The sequence below is a fragment of the Cebus imitator genome, unplaced genomic scaffold, assembly GCF_001604975.1.
Source record: "Cebus imitator isolate Cc_AM_T3 unplaced genomic scaffold, Cebus_imitator-1.0 Scaffold292, whole genome shotgun sequence".
NCBI lineage: Eukaryota > Metazoa > Chordata > Mammalia > Primates > Cebidae > Cebus > Cebus imitator.
This window is the reverse complement of record NW_016107607.1, coordinates 2540238-2559665: the sequence shown is the minus strand read 5'-3', so window position 1 is coordinate 2559665 and position 19428 is coordinate 2540238. Positions and strand designations below refer to the sequence as shown.

Here is a 19428-nt window from a genome sequence, read left to right as displayed (position 1 = left end):
ATAATACATTACTATTAATCCATATAACCCATTAATGCAAAAATAAAGGAAAAAAAAAAGAGAGATTTTTTAAAAAAAGAAAAAAAACCCATTAATACAGAGACTGAATAAACATGCCATAATACCAGATTCCCAGCTATTGCTGCTACCAAGTGGGAATAACTTAGCGGTCATGTATAAATTAGAAATAAAATAATAACCCCCCAAAAAAATCTCAGGAAGGAGAATAACTAATGAAACAGAGTATACAAAGTTAAAGTTCATTGGTTGCTTGGATTTACCTCTGGGAGCTAAGAAAAGACCTGTCCAGGCTTAACCAGCAAAAGAGCTGTACTTCTTCAGTAAGTTGCTTCCTAGCCATGTGATCTTGAGCACACAGCTTAACTTCTCCCATTCTGTTACTCCATAGGGAAGGTGTGTGATTAAAATATGATGATTAACATGAAGACATTTAATAAAACTGCAAAGTGCCATACAAATGTTAGTTATAACAATCAATGTAATCAGTGTATGACATTAACATTAAATATGGATTTATATAATTTTTTTCCTTTGTTATCAAACAGCAGAATATTTGCTCTTAGAGTCATAGAGTGTATAGTTAAAAGACCAAATCTGAATCTATTACTTTCATTATAAATGAGAAAACTGAGGCTCAAGATAGGTTAAATGATTTCTTTGAGGTTATTTAGCTAGAGTAGTGGGGTGGTGTGATATCTAGGACATGTTGATCTATTCTGCTTCTGTTCTAATGTATCAGCTAGAAGTAGTTTTGTAAACTATTTTTAGGGTTTTAGTTTAATAGTTAATGTACTTATTATCCCACATATAAAAAATGGTCTCTGTAACTTATTGTGCTTTGCAGTATAATTAAGAGGAAATGAGTCACTGTAGTCTCTGATTCGTGTATAGGAAGCTTAAGTCCTGGATTTTTTTTTAGGACAGGTAATACTTTTGAATATTTTTGTTTTTATATTTCACTAAATATTCAGATTTTATTCTCTATTTGGGCAGAAAATATGATTGTGATTGTTTTATTATTCAACCATGACCTTTCTATATTTATTGTCATAAAACTGTTGTTTCGCTGTATCATTAATTTTGTTAACAAAAGACCATGAGGTCTGCAAAGGAAAAATAAAGAATTTTATTTTCTTAAAAAACAATCACAGCCTCTGACGTAAACTGAAAGCATGTTATTGGGAAAGATCCCATCCCAGCCCTCAATGAGGTCCGTATGTGCAAATGAAGAATTCAAACTCATTCAGCCTGAATTGGTTGAAAACTGCTGGGTCCTGAATGGGTAGTTTTCGAGCCAGAACCCGAAGTCTGTTGGATGCTCCTTTCAGGCTGCTGGTGGGAGTTTTCCTGCTACTGTGTCTCAGCTCCAGTTACTGGTTACAGGAACTGCCTTAGCTCAGAGGCACAAACAGGATGTTTGCCTGGAACTGTCCTCTTTGGGAACCCTTTTAAATTTTAACATGTCTAAAAAACTGTCTAAAATACAGGGAATTCCTAAAGCTATGACAATTAAGATAAAAACAAAGTAAATGTAAGGGCTGAGCATATTACATGGAAAGCTTGTTCACCATCAGTAATCCATACAAGGCAATGGGGGAAGGAGGCTTTAATTAAGGAATATAAGGGTTGTAGCATTAGAGAGAAATTGGGGTTCACATTCTACAATAATCCACATACTCTGAGCTGCCTTTTTGTAGCAAGTAAGGGGAAGAAAAAGATGACCTGAACGTGAGAGGGATCAAGGCTTAGCCTTAAGGAAATTAATACATATCCAAGGAATTTAATTAAATCTTGACAAAATTATAATTTTTCTTTAGAGAAAAATTAGGTTATGAGATACTATTTTCTTTTTACATCTCAGAAAGCAGTTTCAGATCTTGAAAGAGGGATATGGATGAAACAAAATTGCACATTTAACTCCCAAACAAGATTATGAGAAGGGACAAATAGACATCCAATCCTCCTTAGCAGTCTGCAGAGACAAACTGACCTTTATACGTAACCCAACATCTTTCAGCCAGCCAACTGACCTATGAGATACTATTTTCTTTTTCTCCCAATTTAACCATTGCTTACTGCAATCTATTATGACATTTACTGAGGGTCAGCAGGCAGTAAAAATGAAGAGTGTCAGCAAGGTAAGTGTTTTGAGAGGGACAACATAAAAGCATATCATCAATATATTGTAAAAGGGTTGAACCTCACAAAAAGGTTATCTGTTCCAGGTCTGCTCAAATAATCTGGGAAAAATAGATAGGGCTCTCAGGATACCCCTGAGGAAGTACTGTCCATGTATATTGTTGGCCTCTCCACATGAAAGTGAAAAGAAACTGACTTTCAGGTAAACAGGGATGCTGTAAAAGGCAACACAGAGGTCAAAAGCAGAAACATATTGGGTGTCAGAAGGCATATTATTTAAGAGTATATGTGGATCAGGAATAACAATATTGGTTACAGCTCTAAGTTCTTGAACAAACCTCAATCTTCTCCCATTATGTTTCTAGATGGGTGAAACTGAGGTATTGCATGGGATAGCACAGGGGATGAGTCCCTTAGAAATAAAATAATCAATGATAGATTCTATGCCTGATAAGGCCTCAGAATTGAGAAGGTATTGTTTCAAATTTAGAAGAGAATTGTTAGGATCTATCTGAATGAACACAGGTGGTGCTGAGTGAAAAAGACAGATATTGGTATTCATTTTTGCCCATAGGGTCTCAGACAATTCCCTTAAGGTAGGTTGTTCAGAAATGGCTGGACAGACAGGGGCTCACAAGGGAAACACATAAGTGAGGTCAGAAGTAGAGGAATTAGACTGGGGGCAGTGATTCATGCCTGTAACCCTAGCACCTTGGGAGGCCAAGGCGGGAGGATCGCTTGAGCCCAGGAGTTTAAGGCCAGCCTGGGCGACATAGTGAAACCTCATCTCTGTATGTAAAAAAAATTAGCTGGGTGCAGTGGCACCTGCTTGTGATCCCAGCTACTCAGGAGGATGAGATAGGAAAATCACTTGAGCTTAGGAAGTCAAGGTTGCAGTGAGCCACAACTGTGCCACTACACTTCAGCCTGTGTGACAGAGCAAGGCTCCCTTGTTAAAACCAAAACAAAACAAAGCAGAGGTCTCAGGTGAGGTTATTCCTAATATAACACATTTCCCTTTTGAGTAAATGATGTTGGCTTGACTCTTTTCAAGGAAGTTCCTTCCTAATAAATGTATGGGAAGGGAGGGGAGAAGGAGGAAGCTATGGTATCCAATGATGGGCCCTATCTGATAAGGAATTGGATTTGACTTGACTATCATTGTCTGGCTGGGGACCCCGATCATTTGGGTGGTTTGACTACTCTTGGGAAGGCGATCTGAAAAAGAGTTGGAGTTTAGCACTGAGAGGGTAGCAACAGTATCTATCTGTGCCTGGATCAATTTGTTATTTATTTGCAAACCAACTTTCTCCAGCTTGTTCACAGAAGAAAGAATGTTGCCCTTATCTTCCTGAAGCATCCCTACTCTTGTAATGAAGAAAAAGCTGGCATTTCCTTGGCTTTATCTGGGTTCTTCTGAAGCCATCATCTATATTTTCCATAACCTCTTTTGTAGTGATCAAAGCCCTTGTGAAAGAAACAGGTCTTGTTTCCCAACATCTTGAGAGAATTTTGGTTCTGTGATTGTTTTTTAAATTGCTGAATATGTAGAGCCATGAGCGTGGTGGTCTTTTCCTAATAATCAGGTGTCTTATTTATTCTTTGTTTGTTTCTTTATGAAGTTTTAGAGAGATAGTTTGCCAAAGAGGCAATTTTGTGGGGTTTCTTAAAGGTCCAATTGAGGTTATGTTGTTTGACTAAGGCATTAAAAGTCTGGTTAAGATCCAAAAGAAAACTGGAATTAAAAAGTACTGGTATCCTCCGTTAAGTCCTTGATACCACAATTTTGCAGGAAAGCCTTTTTTTTTGTTTTTTTCTGAGACAGAGTATCGCTCTGTTGCCCAGGCTGGAGTGCAGTGCTGCCATGTCAACTCACTGCAAGCTCCGCTTCCCGGGCTCAAGTGATTATTATGCCTCAGCCTCTTGAGTAGCTGGGACTACAGGCATGCACCACCATGCCCAGCTAATTTTTGTATTTTCAGTAGAGACAGGGTTTTGCCATCTCTACTAAATGTATTTTTAGTAGAGACATAGTTGGCCAAGCTGCTCTCAAACTCCTGACCTCAAGTGATCCTTCTGCCTCTCAGCCTCCCAAAGTGCTAGGATCATAGGTGTGAGCCACCACGCCCAGCGTGGAAAGCCATTTTGAACCAGTCATAATAATCTAAGAGAGACTCATCTTTCTTTTGAGTGAATCATTGAATGGCTTTCCCATTAATTTTCTAGAGGAAAAATACTGGAATGACCTTTAACAAATAACAGGTTATTTTCTTTCCTTTTATTATGGCCTTTTCCCTTTTGAAATGGAAGTCCTCTAGAGGTTTTATCCATTTATTTAGGCATATATATGTTTGACCAATGACATTGACGCCCAGCATGTGAATTAGTTAATAGATTTTGGTGAGTCTGGGCCAGTATGTGCTCATGATTAAACCAAAGTGGCATTCAAACTGAAGGAAGTCAGTTTTAGGCCAATTGCCAAGAGTTCAGATTTAGACCAAGGAATGCAAGAAATGGTCTGATCTCCCTCTGCATTTTCACTTATTTTAAATGGGGCAATAAGAGGAGTTGAGGGGTTATGGGTAGTGTGCCTGGGATAGACAGTGAAGAGAAAAAAGGAAGTTCAGAAAGTGAAGAAGGTAGTAGCAGAAGAGAATAAAGTAGAGGTAGTGCAGAAGGAGTGAAAGGAGAAGAACAAAGGGTTACAGAGTCCCTCTTGGGAGCAGAATCTGGGCTAGGAGGATTTTTAAGTTTTTGGAGACAGGGAGTTCAGAATTAGTTTCTCTCAAGAAGGCAATTTGAAATTCTTGATTGCATTTGGAGTTTTCATAGTACCTGTTAAATAAAGCCTCGTATTTTCTTTGAGAGGCCTAGATTCCTCTTTGTTCTAATTGTATGCATAAATAAATTTGATTAGGGATACAGAAAGTTCCCAATTGTAGCCAAAAAAGTTTTAAATCACCCTGGGTTAATTTTATCCAGAGATTTAAATAGGCATAAGAATTTTCTACATAGGTTTTAAGTATAAAAGTCATCAGTGAACCATAAGGTAGCTGGTTGAAGACCGTTATCTTAGAACATGGGTTACCCATAGCACTGTAATGAAGGCATGCCTTTGGGTGCAACCGAAGCATCAGTGTCCCCACAAAACTTGAAATGTGAGCATACTCCACCAAGCACAAGTACATTGCAAATGCAAATGTACTCCACACAGTGTGAGTGTGCCCTACAGGACCAATAGAGCCAGGTGAACAAGCTCCCTAGAGAAAATAAAGTCTCGGGGACCTCAACCTAAAAGCGGGAGATCTGCAGATGGGGAAACACAGCCTCCATTGTAAACAGAGTGTGCTCCAAAGAACAAAGAGTGGGTCTGGCTTAAATAGGGAAAGTTCTCGTCCCAGCCCATAATCAAGTCTGTGAATGCAAATAAATAACTCAAAAGTATTTAGTTTCCATTAGTTGAAAACAGCTGAGTCCTGACTGGGTCGTTTCCAAGTCCCAACCAGAAGTCTCTGTTGGATGTCACTTTCATAAAGGCAGCTGGTGAGTTTTCCTGCCACTGTGTTTCAGCTTTGGTTACAGGAATTGCCTTAGCTTGGAGGCCATTATGCTCATATGGAGCTGCCCTCTCAGGGAACACAGGGGATGCAGCTGCTGTTTTTTCATACACTATGGTTACTGGGTTAATGTCATTTCATAATTTATGAAATTTGGTATGAAAAAAGGGAACAACAGCATGTCACTCCTCAAAAGGACAACTGCGTCAGCTATAAGATTTAAAGGAAACATCCTGTAGAAATAGGCCCAAGGGTCTTAGGTGATGTTCTAGGCCCAATTTACCTCCAATCCTTTTTCTCCTGAAAATAATTTCTTCTCACAGCCTCTCTTCTATATATATCCAGACAGGGCAAAGCACAAATATGAGCTAAGGTGATAATTTAAATAGGAAATACATAAAACATTAGAAGGAGATAGAATGAGTAATTATCTTAACAATGGTATGATGGTGGTAGAAGAAAAAAGGAGCGTTTTTAGAAATAACCTCTCCTGTACCTGCCTGCCTAAGTGTAATTTATCTGTGGTACTTTGCCGTGCTAATATGTAATTTTACATTTAAATGGTTCAGTGGAATAATTCAACAGATTATAGATCTAGGCTTCAAGCTTTATCACCTCTATTTTACAAGTCATGCTTGCTAATGGAGGTTAACTGCAGCTTCCAAGAGACCCTAAAGGGCCCTGGTTTTCTGAAAACCACAGTTGGTAGAAGAGCCCAAGTTAGAGTGATTTTCTAAAAGTCACTTTTGGTGCACCTATAGTACCAGCTACTTGGGAGGCAGAGGCGAGAGTGTTCCTGGACTAAACTGAGAGTCGGGCTGCGATTTCTCACCACCCAATGACAAGATGTAGACGAACTGGGTGGGGAGAAGAGAGTTTTTATTTCTGTAACTGTTTATAGGGAGAAGGCCTGGAAATTATCGCCAGATCAACTCAAAATTACAATGTTTTCCAGAGATTACATACCTTCTAAACTATATGTCTACATATAAGTGTGCATTCATCTAAAGACATAAGTGATTAACTTCTTTCAATCTATAACTAAGGTCTGAATCCTGAAGACTTTCCTCTGGAGTCTCAGTACATTTACTTATTCTAAATGGGTCCAGGTGCTGGTGTGACTACCCTTATCTTGTCTTCTGCTAAATCACAGAGGTTTGGGGAGTTCCTTCAGACTCCCAATAAACTTGTTTGTGGAGGCCTGAGGAGTTTCTTCAGACCCACAATTAAACTCGTTTAATCCTAAATGGGTCATGTTAAGAATTCCTTTGTTATTTTGTCATGCTTTAAGGCCCAGGAAAGGCCTAGGCAAAACTCTTGGTGGGCTTCTGTTACATTCTGGCCTTTGTATAAAGGCACTCACTTTTTTTTTCAGCTGTTAATATTTAACTTCACTACTCAGTACTGAAACAACTGTTATGGAGACCTGACTTAGTGAGATGTGGCCTGCCACAGGAGGATCACTTGAGCCCAGGAGTTAGAATCCAGTGTGGGCAACAGAGCTAGACCCCATATCTTGTAAGATGTCTTTTATTTTTTAGGCTTTTTTAAAAATTTATTTTTTCTAGATGGTGTTTCACTGTCGTCTTGGTTGGAGTGCAGTGGTGTGGTCCTGGCTCACTACTCACTGCAGCCTCAGCCTTCTGACTAGCTAGGACCACAGGTGGGGGCTAATTAATTTTTTTTGTTTGTTTGAGACAGGGTCTCATTCTGTGTCACCCAGACTGGGGTGCAGTGGCAGGATCTTGGGAACTCTGCCTACTGGGCTCAAGCAATTATTGTGCCTCAGCTTCCTGAGTAGCTGGGATTACAGGCACCTGCCACCACACCTGACTAACTTTTTTATTTTTATTAGAGACAGGGTTTCATCATGTTGCCCAGGCTGCTCTGGAACTTCTGACCTCAAGTAATACACCTGCCTTGGTCTCCCAAAGTGCTGGGATTACAGACTTGAGCAATGGCACCCGGATTAAAAAATAACATTTTTAGAGATGAGGGTCTTGCTATGTTGCCCAAGCTTGTCTTAAACTCCTGGGCTCAAGCAATTCTTCCCAGTAGTTTGGGATTACAGCCACTGCACCTGGTAAAGCACTTTTTTCATAACCCCTTCGCCAACTCGAAGTAAAACCATCTCTAAAATGTATCTTGACAAAACATGACAGCAAACAAAAAAAATCCCAAGCTTGTCTGTCATTAAAGGATTGTGGTACCCACGCAATAACACCAACACAATGCTTTGAATATTGTGTTCGTTTTTTTCACCCACTAGTTTTGAAAAAGTTAACTACATTTGGCAATTCCCCATTCCCTTATAGTGAGGGGTCTCAAGAACTGGCTCCTTCCCCATTCCCTTATAGCGAGGGGTCTCAAGAACTGGCTCCTACACATAAAGGGTTTAGAATAGTGACTGACAGCTAGGCCACCAATAGTCTTTGGCCCCACCCAACCGGTGACACAGCCCCAGGCCCGCCGCTCTCTGGCGGCCATTACGGATTTCCGCCTCCCTCACAGAAAGCGGCGCGGCAACGTGCGTGACCTCTCTTACGTCACATCCGGCCCTTGCGATCCAGGGTCGCAGAACCCGCGGGATGAAGTGCGTGTTTGTTACCGTAGGGACCACCAGCTTTGACGACCTCATTGCGTGTGTGTCAGCGCCCGACAGTCTACAAGTGAGTCAGGGAGGCGAGTAGGTGGCGACTTGGCTTACCACCCGCCGCCTCCGGCCTTAGTGACAGCCTTGGTAGCCTTGCCTGACCGCCGCGCTCGGAAAGAAACCCCCGCAACTCTACCACAGGTGCCGCTGCCGCTTAGCTGTCTCCTCCCCACGCCCAGCGGGGCTCTCTTCTGGCTCCCCGGCTACTCGGGGTCTCCTGTCTCCTTTTCCCGTTACCCCGGCCGCTCCTTTCCGTCATTTCTTCGGCTCCTTTCCCGGGATTCCGCTGCGGTCTATTCTCCGCCTCCGCGTCCTCCGCCCCTCCTCCAACGCTCCGCCCCTCTGAGCCCGGGCTTGGCAGTTTCTCCTCAGGCTCCCTGTGGATCGCGCGTTGGCGCCGGAGCCTCATTCCACAGAGCTCACCTCAGAGCCCGGATCCTTCCCCGCAGCGCTTGCCGGGAGCCCGCGCGGTTCTTCTCCTCAGCGCGCGTCTTCCCCTCAGGGCTCACGGTTCTCCCAGTTCAGCAAATGAGGCAGAACGTGTAGTCCCTGGGTTCCCCCGGAGTTTGCGACTACTTTTTCCAAAGTCTTTTCCTGCTCTGGCTTTAGCGGGACGCTGCGAGCTGGGTCGTTTAGATTCTTGAGTGCTCGAGAGGTTCCTCGTCGGGCCCCAGACCGGAAAATACATTAGTTTTGAAAACTAAGTGAAATCGGCCACAGGTAGGCCCTTTGGCGGCCGTGCTCCGATCTTAACGCCAGACTTTAGGAGCGGTGGTGGTTCCTGCTTTGTTTTACATAGCCGGTTTAAAAGCCCGCATGTTCTAATTTCCCGTTTCAGAAAATCGAGAGCCTTGGTTACAGCCGACTTATCCTGCAAATTGGTAGAGGAACGGTGGTACCTGAACCCTTCAGTACTGAGTCATTTACTCTGGATGTTTACAGGTACAAGGATTCCTTGAAAGAAGATATTCAGAAAGCTGATCTTGTTATTAGTCACGCAGGTAAAGGTGCCTTGAATCTCAGGGCTGGATCTTTTAATTATTTAAAAAATGTCTGGGGTACATGTGCAGGATTTGCGGGTTTGTTACATAAGTAAACGTGCGCCTTGCTGGTTTGCTGCACTATCAACCCATCACCTAGGTATTAAGCCCAGCATCCTTTAGCTATTTTTTCCTGATGCTCTCCCTCCAGTAAGGAACTGACACTTCAACCTTTTCAAGGTAAAATGAAATCACTAGCTGAACTTACTGTAGCCCTTTTGAATACACAACTTATTTGAATATGACAATTGAGAACTTTATTGGAGAGAACTTAGTGTTTTCAGATGAGAGAAGAATGGGAAATTAATCACTGTAGCCCACCTTTACAATAAGAAACTCTAAACAGACAAAATAATTTACCGGATGAAGTGTAACAAATTGTTACATTTGTTACTTGACATTAGTACTTCGGCTTAGATCTAAAGGAGTGTTCTGCCTGCTGATTGGTTGGATTGGTCATGGAGACGTTGGTATTGAAAGATTGTTTATATTTCTTTTCAATGTGAATGAAATGAGTCCAGTCAATAGTAACAGCTACATGCTGTGTAAATTGTTTCCTCTTCAGAGAACCACCCTGATGATCTAGTTAATTAGACTTCTAGGACATTCAGAAAAACTGCTTTTCGGTAGCAATGCACTTCTGACTGCTGTGAGGGATGATGTTTCTTGGTTTTTTAAAAAGTCTAGATTGAGGAGAGAAACTTTTTTAGAAATAGACATTACCAACAGATTGGTTATTAAAAATGTATCTCCTGGGAGATAACAGAACCTTTGGCACTGCTCTGAATGCTTTGTTTATATTAACTTTACTCTTTTAAACAATCTTGTGAACTAAGTACTGTTAGTATCTCCATTTTACACATGTGGAAACTGAGACACAAGAGTAGTTAAGTAACTTGTCCAGCCAAGAAGTGGTGGACAGATGGCAATCTGGTGCTGGAGTTAATGTTCTTAACTACCTTCCTTGCATAAGATACCCAAAAATGATTTATCTACTCACTTATCAATATCCTTGCACCCGTTTAAAATACCTAGATGATTTTAGATTTCAAAATTGAATTGATCCTAATATTGTATATTTGCATATTCATGGAGATCTATCCTTGACTATTTCTGGGATAGCACCTCACATGTAAACCCATAAGAGGTGGTCATGGTTTTTCATTATTGATGCCTTCCTGTCTCTACTGTAGGCTTGCTTTGCTACTTGGGTTTGAATAGAAATGAAGTGTAGTTTCACATACAGTATGTCAAACCTGGATCTTATTTGGATTCAAGGCCATGCCCAAAGCATACTCCAGATGGGCCAACGTATAGTGGTTTCACTTAGAGTTTTTCAGCTTTATGGTGGTGTGAAAGCAATACACATACGCATTCAGTAGAAACCGCTCTTCGAGTACGCATACAACCATTCTGTTTTACACTTTCAGTATTCAATAAATGGCATGAGATATTCAACACTTTATCATAAAATAGGTTTTGTGTTAGAGTATTTTGCCCAACCATAGGCAATGTAAGTGTGTTCTGAGCATGTTTCAGGTAGGCTAGGCTAAGCTGTGATGTTTGGTGGGTTATGTGTATCAAATGCATTTTCGACTTAGAATATTTTCAAATGCCTCTTTTTCTCTTTTTTCAAGATGGATTCTCACTCCGTCATCTGGGATGGGGTGCAGTGGTGCAATCATAGCTCACTGCAAGCTCCAACTCTTGGACTCAAGCTCCCCTGTGACTTGAGCTCACCAGGGAGCTTGTCCAACTCTTGGACTCAACTCTTGGATTCAGGCACCCCGGTGGCTGGGACAACTGCCACCATGCCTTATTGTTTTTGTTTTTATTTTTATTTTTTAGTGGACACAAGGTCTCTGTATGTTGCTGAGAGTGGTCTTGAACTCCCAGGCTCAAGCAATCCTCCCACCTTGGCCTCCCAAGGCTTAAGCCCCTCAACCCAGCCTGTTTTCAACTTATGATGAGATTATACTCCATCATAAGTCAAGGGTCATTGATACTAGAGAACAAGTGGCATAGCACTGAATCATAGGCCATAATGTCATCATCAGTGATAAAGTAATGTATTTTTCAAAGTGTCCAACACTTTTTAAGAGAGCAACTGATGACTATACTCTCGTCATTTTAAATGTATAATTGAAAGACCCGGTTTGTAGTTCTGTCAGCCAAGTATTTTAACTTCTGTGTTCTAGCTATAAAGCTTCGTGGGCACTGTAACTTACATTAAATTGTGTTAAACAAATTTGATTTATATTTGTAGGTGCAGGAAGCTGTTTGGAGACTCTGGAAAAAGGCAAGCCACTCGTGGTAGTTATAAATGAAAAGCTGATGAACAATCATCAGCTGGAACTGGCAAAACAGCTACACAAAGAGGGTCATCTCTTCTATTGTACCTGCAGGTATACTAGAGACATTATTTTTAATCTCTTGCCTTAATTCCTCCCTTGCTGTTTGTCTTATCCACTTGCTGTTCATCTTATCCACCTACCTAACCCATCTGTCTCTTCTGCCTCTTCTCATTTACCGAACATTTTTATTTTCTCAGTTGTAAAACCCTCCCATTTGTTTGTTTCCCACTTTGTGAGCTCTGTGTTATATTTCTGTCTGTATCTGTGGCTATTTCTTTGCATATGTGAATATCTGAGAGAGAGTGTGTATGTGTGTTTAGGTAAGCAAGTTTCTGAGACACTGCTTTTGGAGTTCTAAATTTTGAGTTCATTATATAGATTTTCATTATTCAAGGAAGGCATTTGCTCATTTTAGTTAAAAGTTTTGCCTACAGTGAATCCACTGGAATCCCTAAATTAAATGTACTCTTTCCTTTATTCAGTTACACCGAATATATAACAGGCACTGTTTTTGGTGCTGTGGATACAGTAGTAAATGCGAGATAAAGTCCCTGTTCTCATGGTGCTTAATTCTAGTGGTGGAAATTTGATGGTAAACAAGTTCACAAATAAATGATCAAGATATTTCACGTAGTGAAATGTACTATGAAGTAAGACAGGGTAATGTGGTAGCTGTGTTGAAGACTGATTAGAATTGTCAGAGAAGGCTTGGCAGAGTACCTAACATTTTGATCTGAGATCCGAATTATAAGAAAGAGCCAGTAGGAACAGCAAGTGCAAAAGCCTCAGTAAGGAATGAACTTGGAGGTTGGTGTCCTTGAGGAACAGAGGCAAGATAAGTGTGGCAGGAGCACAGTGAGCAAGGGAATATAATAGAAGATGAAGCTGGGTGGGGTAGCTTATGTAAGAGTTCTGATTTTATTTATGTTTATTGAGAAGCCATTGAAGTATTTTAAGCAGAGAAATTACTTTATAGTAGGAGTATTATTTTCTACAAGTATATTAGAATTCAACAGGAACTGATCATCGTAATAGAAGGATGAAGAAAATTGCTGGTTTGTTTTCCATTAGTACTTCCTTGACACACTAGAAGCTTGCCAAAGGGCCAGGTCAGTAATTCCCAATTTTTTGGCTTTAAGACCTATCCTAGTTTGGTGTTTCAAGAAGTAAATGCCGCATAGAATTACTATATATCTATGTATGTGTATATACATATATATATTACATATTTATATTATAGTAAATTGAAATTAATTTTAAAAAACCTGAGAAGAAACTGGCTAGAGCATAATAAGCTTTTCTTTTAGTTTTACTGCTTCTGTCTCTTAGGTACTCAGTAAATACTTATTCATTTATTAAATATTTATTGAGCACTTCTATGTGACAGGCATTATTCTAGGCACTTGGTATACATCAGTGAACAAAACAGACAAAAATTCCTGTTCTCATTGAGAGGAAGCAGATTCATTGATTGTTTCAGGAGTAATATTGTTGGTGCCCTTAACACTGTAATGATGGAGAGGAGGGAATGTCAGGGTGGCTGTGTAATATAGAAGCTAGTCTTGAATTATTAGTGAGTCAGGAGAGAAGCTAGATTAAAGAGGAATAAACTTACCTTACTAACTGGTTTATGCAAGTCAATTTTTCCAGATACTTTTGATGAATATTTTCATTCTAAATGTTAAATCAGCATTGATTTTATGTTAGTACATTAAAAGGAAAACGTTGATTTCCTAAACACATCCTGACTGTTTACTCATGCTGAAAAGGAAGGAAACTGTACAAGTCTCCAAATTCTTTTATTTTATTTTTTACAGTTTTAGATGTCTTTTTTCTATATTAATTTCAAGAAAGTCAAACCCATGAAAGCAGTAAGAATCTATAATTGGTTATATTTTCATTTTAGGTAAATCATTTATTTTCCCCAAACCTAGGCTGGGTGGTTGTATGTTTGTTTTAATTTAAGTGGTTTAAATACATTTTTGAAGTAATAGTTTTATGTTTGAAACCTTATTTCCAGCAAACGTGGTGGTGTAGTATATGGTTTAATTATATATGAATTATGATAGTAAATTACTGGCAAAGTTTATTTCACAATCTTCATGCATGGTCTAGTAGTTTCCCCAGCTTATTATCTTGTCTGACAGCTATTACCTTTGGTTTCAGTTTTTAAATTCTGTTTTCATGAATGCATTATGTTTCAGTTTAAATACACCCGTTCTGAGAAGTATTACAAAGCCATGTGAACACATTTTTCATGAACTATTTCTCAGATATTTCAGTTGACATTGGAGATAAGGTATCTGCTTATATTGACATTTTATAGTATTCTTTGTATTGCTTTAATAATCCTAGTGTGTATATTTATAATATATAAAAATTCACATATGTAGTTTTTCAAAGTACCACTATATTTTAGGAAGTTAGATTCATTCATCAAGTGGGCAGCAGATGAAGTATGGAATTTTCTCCCATGTTACCTAATATTTTTCTTCTTTTGTTTTAGCACGCTTCCTGGGCTGTTACAGTCAATGGACTTATCAACACTGAAATGTTATCCTCCTGGCCAGCCAGAAAAATTTTCTGCATTTTTGGATAAAGTTGTTGGATTACAAAAATAAACACTAAACTCTCAACACTTTAAAAAACAACCCCCAAATTCAACCTATGGAATGTGATTAAATCAAATTAAATACATAATATATATTTAGAGAATAATATAGTTAATAAACTACCTACATCTATAGAACGTATAGGAAATTTTATGGTGTGCACATTTGCATTTGGGTCCAAATCCTAATTGCAGTTTAGTAAACTTACTAGATTTTTTTTCTGATCTTCAGTATGTAGTGAGCATTCACAGGTTTTATCCTAGAATCCCAAGTGGATTTAGAATCGTGAAAATGAGTGAGATTTGAAAACTTTGACAAAGTTTATAAATGTACAGGTAGTTAGTTTGATGTTCCTTAGAATAAAAAATGAAACAGTAACAACTTTTTAAAAATTTTACATGAGAATCAGCATCTTTAGCTTTATAATCTAAGGAGCCAAATTTAAAAAATGATGGATTATGCTCTGTGAAATAAAAAGTTCAATCATTGCCTAAAAATGATGATCAAGTTAGTTGATCTGTTGTACTTGGAAAAGCTACTTTTATCCTGAAGAATAGAGTGGAGTGGATATGTTCACTATTTCTTTCTAAAACATACATAGAAAGTGATAAAATAATCATGGCTAATGTCAAAACTTTACTGGTTTGAGAAGAATAATCAAAAAGGACTTATACCAATAGGACTTACTATTGATTTTTAAGGATGCCCTCTCACAGTAGTGATGAAACATTAACTGTAATAGAAATTTACAATTTATGTGTTTATAAAATTAGTTTTACAAGTGAACAATAAATGATCTGATACATATAATGGCTTAAATATATGGTTTTAAAATTGACATAACTTGAGCAGAATACATTATAAAGTTCTTTCTGACTAGAGTGTATGGTCTGAAGACCTTTACAATAGACTAGATTATCCTTAAGTGTCTATAGCTCTCTGGTAGAAAGTTAAGACATAGTTTTTCTATCAAAATAGAACATTCACTATAAAGACCTACCTTCCTTTCCATCATATTATCCCAAAATGCTAAATGTTCCAAACATTTTACTTGGAATGTATTTTATCATGTTTTTGTAGGCTTATTTTCCTGATTGTGTTTTATTTAGGCTCATATTAAAATAAATGGTTACTAGTGGTAGAAGGTGGTGACTGGTAAATGCTCTAGGTAGCAGGAGGAAGCCAACTTGGATTAAAATTTTGCTGAGAATTATCTAAAAAGTGAGTAATCTGAGAATTTACAGCACCATAATCATAATCGTATATCAATGTTATACTTGCGTTTTAGGAAAGATCCTATTCAAATCCAAGGAGAGAATCTTAAGTGTTTTCTGGGCCCTCGTAAATATGTTTTCCCATTTGAGAAAATTGTGATTTAAAGTTTATGTTGATCACTTAGTTTTTATAGTTTATGACATGGAGAATTAAAGAGAAACAAGTGAAAGGCAAGGTCTACTCAAATATCAGACAACTAAAAGGCTATACAGCCCCTAAATCCTCCAGTATCTACTTTCCCAGAATAATGCATAACCTAGATTCCATTATTTCATTTAGCAGAGGCTAAAGCCGTTGTTGTCAGTTGTGTGTGTAGTAATATCTCTGACTACACTTTGGTGGAATTTTATATCAATTTTGGATTTTTAAATCAAAGGAGACTTGAGAATTATTTTAATTTGGGATTATCTAGTCCAATCTCATCATATTCAGATTTTGCCATTTGCTTAAACTAGTAGCTTTTGGCAGAACTGCCCCTAGAAGCAGCTCTTTGATTTCCAGTCCCCTGATCTTTCTACTATAGATAATACATGTTGTAAGCTTTTTGTTTCTTTATGGTTGTTTGCCTAGTATTCATTTTAGTTACTCTAATCCCTTGCAAGGTAGGTTTTGTTTGTTTATAGAAGTTGTTTATTTAGTAGGAATTTCACACTTAACTGGGTTTTCCTTTGGCATATGGCAGCCTTACCTAGAACCTAGAAATCTGTGATTTCTTGAGTTTTTGGAATTCAGGAAAATGCTCTGGGTAGGATTGATAGTAGATTGAATAACTTAAGACTTTAAGACAGAATTGTAGAATTTTGGAGTTGGTAGATAATTTAAAGAATAAATCTTTTAAACTGCCAATTTTACAGATAAGGAAACATACTGAATTAATCACCACATTTACACCTTACTAGTCCTTATTAAAGAATGGTAATCAAAATTCTATTTGAAATGTTTGCTCTTATTTGTTTGGTTTCATTACATAGCAGAGCCGCAGGTTCGTGATATCAATTAGTAAGTGGAATGAAATTTGTTTAGCAGTTTCCTATTAGAGGTATTGAGATTTTCAGGGATGCGGAAATGAAAGAGAGTTTAATATTGGGGAATTTGTACCATGGATAGATTAAGAGGTAGACAGTTAATAGAACATTTATGGGCAGGAGTAGATAAAAAGAGGTGTATTATGGGATGACCTTGGGAATTAAGGATTTCAGATACTTATAATTTGAGAGGAAAGAAAGCTTGAAGGATTTTTTGATAAGATAGCATAACAAAAGAATTTGATGTAGGGTTCTGGAACATTTAAAAGTAGTCACTGTCTGCAAATACCATCAAGTATTTGATTCTGGACACCTTAGAGCTCTACTTTGCATTCTTTTAAAGGCAAGTCATATATAGGCACAAAAGACAGTACGAAAAGGTTGTTTGCCACTTTAATAGTTTGAGAAAGTTTTCTAAGACTAAAATCAGGAGTGACTAGAAGTAATATAAATATTCTTCTTCGCCCTTTATTTAGATAATTCCTCTGATTTGTTCATAGTGTAAAATATGTGGAGATGACCAAAACCCTGCATATAGTCTGAGAAATGACACCTATGGACAGATTATTTGAAATAGATTTTTGGGAAAGATTTGGAAAGGGTCATCATGATAGCCATGTGGTGATCAATTTTCTGCTGTACATGTAATACCATTTTTTGGGGGGGGGACCAAGTCTTGCTCTGTCACCCAGGCTGGCATGCAATTGCATGATCTTCATTTACTGCAACCTCCACCTACCGGGTTAAGGTGATTCTCCTGCCTCCGCCTCCTTTGTAGCTGGGATTACAGGCATGTGCCACCACACCCAGCTAATTTTTGTATTTTTAGTAGAGAAGGAGTTTTACCATGTTTGCCAGGCTGGTCTCAAACTCCTGACCTCAGATGATCCTCCCGCCTTGGCCTCCGAAAGTACTTGGGATTATTGGAGTGAACCACTGTGCCTGGCTGTAATACCATATTTTTATAGGGGAGTGGGAAGTTAAAAATAATTTGGGTTAACGCTTCATGCTTAGTATATATCAGGTACTATTCAGAGTACTTTACACATATGTACTCATTTAATCTTTAATCCTATGCAATAATTGTCCATTCTACAAATGACATAATGTAAGAAAAAGTTTTATTCCATTTTAGGGTCCAAGATATGATGTGGAAATTGTAATTTGAACACTGAATTCCAGTACATTTCCATCCATTATGGGGACAGTAGGACAGAATATTTGAAGTCAGAGGATTTTTCTGAGAAATTTAGATTGTATGCTAGCCATAGGCATAGAACCTTTTTGAATTTTTGCTCTGCTACTTAAAAAAAACTGTGATGGCCAATTGGTTTACCAGATTGCAAGTTATTTACAGACCTTTTTTTTTTTTTTCCTTAAATATTTATATTTTAAAGTTTCTTTTTGGTCTTTGCTTTATATCTTTTCTTGGTATTTTCATCATTCCCATATCTTCTACTATTGTTGACTCCTTTATCTGTATCTCCCAACTCTGATTTGGGTTCCTAAGTGGTATTTCCAGTTGCCTTTGGCCCTGTCTGTTATTTCTGTAAGCACCTCAAACTCAATGTGCCCCATACTGAAATAATATTTCTTTTCATTCTTGTGAGGTGCTTATCTTTATTAATGGTATCACCATTTAGTCATTCTTCTAGCCTTTAACTGTGTCTCCAACCCCTTATATCTGATTGGTTTCCAGGTATTCACAGCTTTATTTCCTAAGTACCTCAAGCCGATTTATTCATCATTCAGGCTTTTAATATAAATGCATAATGAGAATCTACCTTTTATATCAGCAGTATCCAAGACATGATTCCTACTCTGGAGGAACTATATCTTACTCATTCTTGAGTCCTTTGCCTGAAACATAGTAGGCTTTCCATAAATGATGAATGTACTTCTGTAACTTAGTACTCTTTTTTTGATTATCTTGATTAGGATTATGTATTGTTTTAGGAAACACTCATCTTGCACACATTTATTTCATACTGATTTTGACTTGACAGCAAAGCATCTGGTACATCTCTTGATCAGAAGATGTGACCATCATATTGTATAAGTTTGTAGGATCAAGCATGTATAAGAATAGCATCCCAAATATAACAGTGCTGATTCTGTGTAATATCTTAATGGTATTTAAGGGTCTGTCAAATAATGGTACCTGTCAGGGATTTGTGGTAAAACATGATGTTAAAAGTCAGGTATATAAAAAGCAGTGTATATACAGTGTTTTCTAGTAAAAGCTTACATGGAGAAAGGTTTAGGATATTACCAAACGGTTTTTTTTCTTTGAGACAGGGTCTCTTGCTCTGTCACCCAGGCTGGAGTGCAGTGGCAAGATCTTGGCTCTTCTGCCTCCCCTGGTCAAGTGACCCTCCCACCTTAGCCTCTGGAATAACTGGGACCACAGGCATGGTCCACTATGCCTGGCTCATTTTTTTTTATAGAGACAAGGTTTTGCCACATTGCTCAGGCTGGTCTTGAACTTCTGGGCTCAAGTGATCTGCCTGCCTCAGCCTCCCAAAGTCTTGGGATTACAGGCGTGAGCCACAGCACCCAGCCATCAAGTGGTATTTAATTACTTATTACGTGGCTAATTTCCTATGCGAATACTCTGTTATAAACCTTATATGTATAGCTTTTTTTTATTTATTTATTTTTATAGTTTGGTAAACAAAAGGTTAGACAAACCTGGCTAGGTTCAAAGGTTCAAACAGGAATGTAGAATACATGTGGCCTTTTTTTTTTTTTT

The 19428-nt window shown here is 38.4% G+C and overlaps 1 protein-coding gene and 1 long non-coding RNA gene across 20 annotated transcripts in view; one reads left to right on the top strand and one right to left on the bottom strand.

The window, feature by feature from the left end:
- Positions 1–8415, bottom strand: part of LOC108285152 — a 14677-nt gene extending 6262 nt beyond the window's left edge. The window contains exons 1-3 of one of the 2 annotated variants that reach the window (XR_001817474.2): positions 8326–8412; positions 6001–6085; positions 282–460 (exon numbers count right to left, since the gene is read on the bottom strand). This is a non-coding gene — a long non-coding RNA (uncharacterized LOC108285152). Of the gene's footprint in view, positions 1–281; positions 461–6000; positions 6086–8325 lie in introns of both variants that reach the window. The other variant, XR_001817475.2, reaches the window with a different exon arrangement.
- ALG13 (ALG13 UDP-N-acetylglucosaminyltransferase subunit) overlaps positions 8195–19428 on the top strand; it is a 114818-nt gene continuing 103584 nt past the window's right edge. For 3 of the 18 annotated variants that reach the window (XM_037729087.1, XM_017502128.2, XM_017502127.2), the window contains exons 1-3: positions 8195–8386; positions 9209–9371; positions 11677–11815. In XM_037729087.1, coding sequence (XP_037585015.1) covers positions 8306–8386; positions 9209–9371; positions 11677–11815 — 383 coding nt within the window. In that variant the 5' untranslated portion in view covers positions 8195–8305. Of the gene's footprint in view, positions 8512–8695; positions 9091–9208; positions 9372–11676; positions 11816–14270; positions 16582–19428 lie in introns of those variants that run through there. The other 15 variants (XM_017502129.2, XM_017502137.2, XM_017502138.2 and 12 more) reach the window with 13 other exon arrangements.